This window comes from Petaurus breviceps, unplaced genomic scaffold (genome assembly GCF_028583685.1).
Source record: "Petaurus breviceps papuanus isolate PSGF00001 unplaced genomic scaffold, PetGlider_PUasm1.0 140, whole genome shotgun sequence".
Lineage (NCBI taxonomy): Eukaryota > Metazoa > Chordata > Mammalia > Diprotodontia > Petauridae > Petaurus > Petaurus breviceps.
Genome location: NW_027185698.1, coordinates 53,761,725 through 53,769,974, shown reverse-complemented (window position 1 = coordinate 53,769,974; position 8,250 = coordinate 53,761,725). Strand labels below are relative to the sequence as shown.

At 46.3% G+C, this 8,250-nt stretch overlaps 1 protein-coding gene across 1 annotated transcript in view; it reads right to left on the bottom strand.

Moving 5' to 3' along the window:
- Positions 1–346: 346 nt before the first annotated feature.
- The window catches only part of USH1C (USH1 protein network component harmonin), a 62,415-nt gene continuing 54,511 nt past the window's right edge, over positions 347–8,250 (bottom strand). The window contains exons 18-21 of the mRNA XM_069073202.1: positions 7,558–7,657; positions 4,982–5,091; positions 3,626–3,681; positions 347–975 (exon numbers count right to left, since the gene is read on the bottom strand). Of these exons, the coding sequence (XP_068929303.1) occupies positions 963–975; positions 3,626–3,681; positions 4,982–5,091; positions 7,558–7,657 (279 nt within the window). The 3' untranslated portion in view covers positions 347–962. The remainder of the gene's footprint in view (positions 976–3,625; positions 3,682–4,981; positions 5,092–7,557; positions 7,658–8,250) is intronic.

Sequence of the window (8,250 nt, the reverse complement as noted above, 5' to 3'; positions counted from 1 at the left end):
CCACAACAAAAAGATAAGAAGCTGTGAGGTTCATTCTAGCTCAAAATCTACGATCCTGTAACCCGCCCTTACCCCTGCCTGGGCTTTAAGCACAGACACCAGCAGAAAGTCTCAGTTAAAGTCCTGCCTTCTGCAAAGAGGTTTTTCCAGTCTTTATTAACCATAGTTCCTTCCCTCCGAGATGGCCATCACTTTGTCCTGTGTCTTGCATGTACGCAGTTGTTTGCATCTTGTCCTTCCCATTAGAGCAAGGATTGGCTTTTGCCTTCCTTTGTGACCCCAGAGCTTATCTCATTGTAGGTGATCAATAAAGAACATTGCAGGTGATCAATAAAGGCTAGTTAACTTGATAATCAGGTAATCAATTTATTGGCCAGTTTCAAGGAGGGTACTTTGCCCCCAACAGCAAAGTAATTGCAACCTGAGGAAAACTATTTCAGATAGCACTAGAGAGAGCACTAGAGTTTGATGGTATTTTCCTCTAAATTCTTATTCTGGGCAGAGATGGAAGAGAGATGAGAAAGAGGGGGTCCTAATTCCTAATAGTTCTCTGTTGAGTTCTGGAGGTTGTGGAGAAACCAAATTCACAGATGAGGAGATGGCATTGGAAATAGCAAAGTGCTACATGGATAAAGGACTTCCCTCAGTCTCATCAGAATCATTCTCCTCCCCTTCCCCCCCAACCCCTCCTGGGAGCTCCCTCCCATCTCTCCTGGGCTTTGGCCTGGAGAGGAGGTGGGTAGGACTGAGCTGCTCAGTTCTAGTCTAGCTCAAGGAAGCATTAGTGTTGAATGATAGATGGGAAGACATTCTGCTGACTGCTTGTAGAACCTCCCAGAAAAGGATCCAGTGATCTGTGAGGACTGAATCAGAGCAGTAGGATATTCCTAAAAGCAGATGACCAGTCATAGGTTCAGATGGAAGAATCAGAAATTGGATGTGGATTTGGTATCTCCGGGACTTCAAAAAAATGTCCTGCAACACAAGGGAAGAGAGAAGGGTGACACCAACAGCCTGCAGGCAAAGTATGACTCAATCCACCAAAGTTCATGCATATCTTTAACAGAAAGCCTCTCTTTCTCTCCTCTGCCTATGAGTGCACTAGCCAACTATAGGCTCTGGCCCACAGGATTGCAAGGGATGAGGAGAGTTAACTTTTTTTTCTTGTGAGATCAGGAAGGAGAGAACGGAAAGGGATAGCAAGCAGGCCAAGAAAACCCCTTGGGAAAGCAGAGATTACAAGCGACAGAAAACTTAAGGCCAGACCCACTCCCCAGGACAGAGGGAGGCCCCCAGAGGCCACCAGGGTGTCAGAGCAAAAACAGTGGAGTATATAGTCTTAACATTTTGTGAAATGGTAATGACAAGCTAAACCCAATGGCAGAAGGCCAAATTTTCTAAGCAGACTCAGCTCAGGGTCAAGTCATTGCTGGTTCCCAGAATCTAGGCTTCAGTCTATGCCAAACAGTGGAAATATACCAATCTGCTTGCTGGTTCTGCCCATGGGAACCCCCTGACATGGGGTGGGGGGCACAAGTCACACTCTACACATCTGAGATGACTCTCCTGGCATAGGAGCAGCAGTGGAGGGAGAAGAAACAAGAAACATTACTTTTCATATAACCCAAGGCAGGAAAGGATTTAACACTAGTTATGGTTCTTTGGACCAGCCTTGAAAAACTCACATTTGATCCATCTCTGACTGACATTTGTTGGCTAGAATAGAGACAGGGTGCTTGGAATAGACTTAGAGGCTCCATTAGATAAGGATTATTTCCTTCTCTGTATTTGCATCACCAAGGTTTCGCACAGTAGGCACTTAATAAATATTGACTGACTGATTGGACCCCAAGAGTGAGGACAGTTCATTTTCCATGTGACAGTCATGTCAGGATTTGATAAGAAACATGCCTGTTACATTTTTAATTGGAGGGAGATTACAGGCAGCATTTTTCTCTATGGTGCTAATGCTGCCTTTGTCCTGTGCTTTGTGGCATTGTTCGTACCCAACATGGAATGGGACAGCAAAGGCCAGAATTCTGAGCTGTGATTCCAGCTCAGATCAGGGCCAGACAGGCCCATATGGTAGATATAAGCATGGTGCTGGCCATGAGTTGGAAGACAGGGTTACGGCAGGACTCCCAGGCCCCTAGCTCATGGCATAGACTGGCAAAGTCGTGCTGTTCTTCGGATCACCACAGCTATGTCAGCTATGAACCAGGGATCTGTCCTCAGTCAAACATCTGCCTCAGTGGCATGTTTAGGGAATGATGTTGGTCAGTACCAAGAGTGTTTGGTGGCTCAGGAAGCAGTCCAAAGAACACTCTGCCAACCTGTGCAAGAAGACAGGTTGGCAGCAGAATGGCTAGCCTTGGAAAGGCTGTCTATTCACCATGAGGGAATGCTGCCGGGGCTACAGCTGCAGGAGAAACCCATGTCTGTGCACAGGGGTGCTGCTTTCAAGGCTCTTTCTGAGTGGCTGGGGGCTGCTGTCTGCAGAGGAGGGAAGAGAAGAGCTACATACAGAGAGCAGGAAAACACACAAAATGGCGACTCGTGTTATTTCCTTCGGGCTGGTCGATCTTTTTGCATGTGCAGCCCCTTCCTTCCCCAGCTCCCACCCTGGTCATCTTCCCAGAAGTTTAAGAAGACAGAGGGACCTGAGCAATGCTGGCCTCCCTAAGACTTACTGGGACTTCTAGTCATCAGAGACAGGATCAAGGCATTGGAGCTTGAAGACTTTAGAAGAGCCTTTGGTCCCACTCATTTCACAAGGTCAGAGTCAGGAAATGACTTGCCCAAGGTCCCATAGCTATTAAGTGTCTGAGCCAGTATTGGAGCCCAGACTCCAAATGCAGAGCTCTTTCCATAATAAAAAGTTGTTTTTGTTAGAATGACAGCTTTGGGATTAATGATGGATGTCTGATGTTGAAGTAAAATGTGATTATGCTGAATCTATACTGCAGTGGTGTCTACATGCAGGAGCCAGAGAGACAGGGCACTAGATTTCAAAGGAAAAAATCATAGACAAATGTAATGAGGAGGAAGAGGAGGGGATGAGAAAGAGAAAAGGAATTGAGAGAGGAGGGGAGCAAAAGCAGGAAAGGGGAGGGAAAGTGAGGGGAGGAAGAGAGAGGTGGAGAAAGAGAAAAAGGGAGAGATAGGAAGGTAGAAAGTGGTATGGAGGGAGAAGAGAAAAGAGATAGGGAGGGGAGAGGAGATGGGGGAAAGGAGGAAAAGAGAGAGAGTAGAGGTAGAGGAAGAGAGGAAAGAAAGAAGGGAAGGGGGATAAGAAGAGAGAGAAGAGAGAGGGGAAGGGGAGGGCTTGAATAAGCAAGGGGATAGCTGTGTCCTTATATATGGGGCTTGGGCCACAGCCCCTCTGACCCTTGGACAAGCATGGAAATATCAGATATAGCTATTTGCAAAGTGCAGGACAAATTTTTAAGCTGGAAGACTTTATGGAGATGATGGGATATCAAGATGTTTCCAAGAGGGCAAAGTATCTGAGAAAGCCTGAATGAGGGGAGAGGATACACTTTTTTTTTTCCCCACTTGTAGGCTTATGTGAAGGTTGACTAGGTTGCATGAAGTAGTCAGAGACAAGACTCCAACAGGCACTTACAGTTCATCATCATACTCCTTGGGTGGGGACACTGCAATGACCAGGTCGATCCAGTCCTGCAGGGAGAGATGGGCATAACTGGGCAGACAGTTCCTGCTGCCCTAATGATGTGGACAAGGCACTTCCCAGTGCCTATCCCATCAATACACCTTTCCCCAAACAACAGCAGGGACTTTTCTATACACCCTGTAATCATTCACAACTCAAAATGTCAAGTACCATCCAAAATGACCAATTTTTAAAAATCACAGTGGGTACTTTTGAATTAACCCTTTGATTTTACAGATGTGGAAACTGAGACTTGGAGATGTCAAGTGGTTCACTCAAAGTCATACAGGTGTGGCAGAGAGTGGAATCTAACCTGGGTTTTTGACCTCCCACTCAGTGCTCTTTCTACTGATCTAATCTACTTCTGGAATAGGCCAGGGTAACCCATTTGTCTCCATAACATCTCAGAACCCGGGAACTCAAAACCCATTGGTAACATACTCTCTGACTTCAGAGCCCTCCTGGATAAGAAGAGGTAGAGCTCTGCCTCTGTTCCTAGAAATGACTACTACAGATGGAATGTTCCTTCTATGTTTTTTCACTGGGAGGAAGAGGGAGATTTACTCTCTGGAGACTGACAGGTCTTGGACAGTCTCCCTTAAGGGAAGCATTTTACTATTTTTTTTTAAAAGCAATTGGGGTTAAGTAACTTGCTCAAGGTTACATGGCCAGTTGTTTCTGGGTGGGTGCTAAGTGTCTGAGCCTGGATTCGATCCTAGGTCATCCCAACTCTGGGGCTGGTGCTCTTACTGCGCCATCTGGCTGCCCCTACATTTTATTATTTTGAGAGATGTGTTTGGTGGGGGTTGCTGGTGAATTTTGGGACACTAATGATACTGTGATGCCTGAGACCTTGAATACTGCCTTGTGCCATAGAGTGCACACACAATTAAAGACATTGATCTCACTTCCAAGGGCCAAGTGTATATGAGTAGGTAAACAGTGTTTACTATGGACCAGGCACTGTACTAAGAACTAGAAATACAAAACAAAAGCAAAAAATCATCCCCATCCTTAAGGCATTTGATAGCTGGGTGGCCCAGTGAATAGAGCCCAGGACTCCAGCGTCAGACACTTACTTTCTGTGTGACTCTTGGTAAGTGACTTAACTTTTGTGACTCTGGGTGACTTAACCTTCAATCTCCTTATCTATAAAATGGGGATAATAAAAGCACCTACCTCCCAGGGAGGATCAAATGGACTAATGTGTGCAAGATGCTTAGCAAACCTTAAATCACTACAAAAATGCTAGCTATTATCATTGCCATTACTGTTACATTCTAATGTAAGGATAGGGACTATTCTTACCCCGCCCTGGTTCCAGGCCTTCTGTAGGGTTGCCTGGGCCTCTGCCAAGGTGAAGTCCATCACGATCTTACCATTAATCGCCATGATCTCATCACCTTTCACAATACCACCTGGTAGAGGAGACATGGAGACCAAACTTTTTAGCCAGCAGGAGCTATTCTCCCTCCCTCCCCTCCCCAATATCACCATTGACTCCAGCCCTTGACTACCCATCGATCCTCTTTAAAAACAAAGGACCAGCAACAACACCGCTACCACCACCAAGAATGCCAACACCCCAGGCACAGGGGGAGGCTATAAGCTAGCAATTTTGTCCCTGCTCTCTGTGCCCTGTGGAAGCAGTCCCAGATGCATCCCGGATGACCAGCACTGGAAAACTTCTCTAGCGAAGTAAAGATAGAAAGGAAATGAGATCAGACAGATAGGATGCTTCCTAGATGTGTGACTATGGTAGATCACCTCTGTGCCTCAGTTTCCTTATTTGGAGAGGGGGTGGTGGGAATGTTCTGCAAAGCCTGATGGTTGGGGCAAAGGGCTGGCCATGTCCTTCTTGTAGAGAGAACAAGAAACCAGCAATAACTAAGCTGTGCAAGCATCAGGGATATCTGACTAAACAAAGAATTGCAAGGGAGGTAAGATGTGCCCAGCCTCTCTTCAAGTCCCTCTCCTGCCCCTTGCTGGGTCTCTCACTTTCATCTTATTTTTTTTTTAAAGCAATGGGGGTTAAGTAACTTGCTCAAGGTTACACGGCCAGTTATTTCTGGGTGTGGTGCTAAGTATCTGAGCCCAGATTCGATCCCTAGGTCATCCTGACACTGGGGCCAGTGCTCTTACTTGCTGATCCACCTGGCCACCCCTCTCCCTTTCATCTAAAGGCACAGGATGTGACCTGTGCCTTTCCTGATTTCAGTTGGGAATCATAAGATCGTGGAGTGGAAAGAAAAATAGTCCAACTCCCTCACATTACAAGGGAGGAAACCGAGGCCAAGACAAGGACAGGGATTCATCCAAGGTCACACAGATAGCAAGCAGCAAAGTGGAGTCCTATGACTTCAGGTTCAGTGCTCTCTTCCAAGGCCTCCCTAGCTTATTGGACTGATCCATTGAGCCCTCCTATGCCCAAAGGGCATGAAAAGCACCGGATAAGCGAATTTCTCATTGAAGTTCATTAGTACCAACTGCCAAGGCCTGGAATCCCTCCAGCTGCCCTTATCGTACTCATTTCACAAGGAAGGGAGCTCCAGATACCCCAGTTCCTATGCTTACTACCAGGGTGAACTCGGGCAAATCACTCAGTTTGCTATCATGGGGGAGTTGGACTAGATGACCTTTGAGGTCCCTTCCACCTCTGACCTGATCTGTTAAGTGACATGGTTGGACCAGATCAGGCTTCTGGACTTTTTCTGAGTGTATCATTTAAACTCTGCAGTCTGTTGAAGCCTACAGACCCTGCTCAGAAGAACGTTTTTAAATACATAAAACAAAATAACATCGGATTACAAAGGAAATCAGTTATACAGTTATCCAAATGTTTTTCAAAAGAAGTTAACAAAAAATGATCCCCATCCCAGGGGTTAGGAATCCCTGGCTTAGTAGACTAGTAGATTCTTTACTAGGACAGCTAGGAGGTCTGTGGATAGAGTGCTGGGCCTGGAGTCAGGAAGACCTGAGTTCAAATTTGACTTCAGACACTTACTAGTGGTGTGACCCTAGGCAAACCCTGTTTGCTTTAGTTTTCTCCTGTGTAAAATGACCTGAAGAAGGAAATAGCAAACCACTCCAGGATCTCTGCCAAGAAAACCCCAAATGGGGTCAGGAAGAGTCGGCCGTGACTGAACACCAACAAAGACTCTTTATTAGGGAAAGGTTATTCTCCTTAGTGAAAGGGAGAGGGGAATCAATAGGAAAAAGGGCCTAGAAAGGGAGACATACTTCATCCTTTCTGTAGTTTTCTAAAAGTCTCTCCTAGCTGTGACTCCTAAATATTGATCGAGAGCCTACTGTGTGCTAGGTGCTGGGGAAGGGAGATGAGGCAGCCGAGAGCAGCGACTTGGAGGCAGGAAGACCTGTGTTCAAATTCTGCCTGTGAAATTTCCTAGCTGTGTGACACTGGACATGTCCTTTCCAGCTTCCTCATCTGGAAAATGAGGCTAATGATGCCAGCAGGACCAACCTCCTAGGGTTATATAAGACGCTGAGGAGTTAATTTATGTGAAGGGCTTTGGGGGTTTTAAAGCTTCATGTAAATGGTAGCTGTTTTACTAGAATTTTCTTGGAGCTTATAGTCTCCTAGGGGAGGAATGATGTCACTAAACATGATAAGCACCATAACATAGGGATAGCCAAAGGGCTTCAGGAATGGAGTGGAGGGAGGTGCCACATCCTGTTATGGGGTTGGGGGATCAGGGAAGGCTTGATGGTGGAGGTGGCATTGGAACCAAGTCTGTAAAAGTTGGGCAGGAAAAAAAAAGAAAACAAATGATGTACAAAATTTTGACATATTTAGATGGGGAAAGGCATTTTAGGTGGTGGTAGTTTTCTTCCCCAAACTCTAACATGGCCCCTGGGGTGATCACCGTGACGATCAGCAGCCCCATCTTCATAAACAGCAGATACCACGATTTTCCCAACTGGCGAGTCGACACCACCTTCAACAGCCAGATCTAATGACCCTTCCTGCAAAGAAGCAGAGAAAGAGGATGGACGACCTGGATCTGCAGCCTGTGAGTGTGGGTATGGGGTGATGGAGTGTAGATCTGCAGACTCAGGGTTGAGAGAGAGCTTTGAGACCATCTGATTCAGCTCCTTATGGGCAGTTAGGTGGTGCAGTACATAGAGCACCAGACCTGAAGTCAGGAAGACTCATCTTCCTGAGTTCAAATCTGACTTACTAGCGGTGTGACTCTGGGCAAGTCACTTCACCCTGTTTCCCTCAGTTTCCTCATCTGTAAAATGATCTGGAAAAGGAAATGGCAAACCACTGCAATATCTCTGCCAAGAAAACCTCTGATGGGGCCACGAAGAGTTGGACACGACTGAAAAACAACTGAACAGCATTCCAACTCTTTAGAGGCAGGTAGGTGGCAAAGTAGATAGAGTGCCTGACCTCAAATACTCAATGGCCATGGGACCTGAGTGAGCCACGTCACTGCCACCTGCCTCAGTTTCCTCAATGAAAATAGGAGCATTAAGCACCGACCTCCTAGGGTTATTGTGAGGGTAAAATGAGGTGATATTTGTAAAGTGCTTAGACTGGTACATAATAGGTG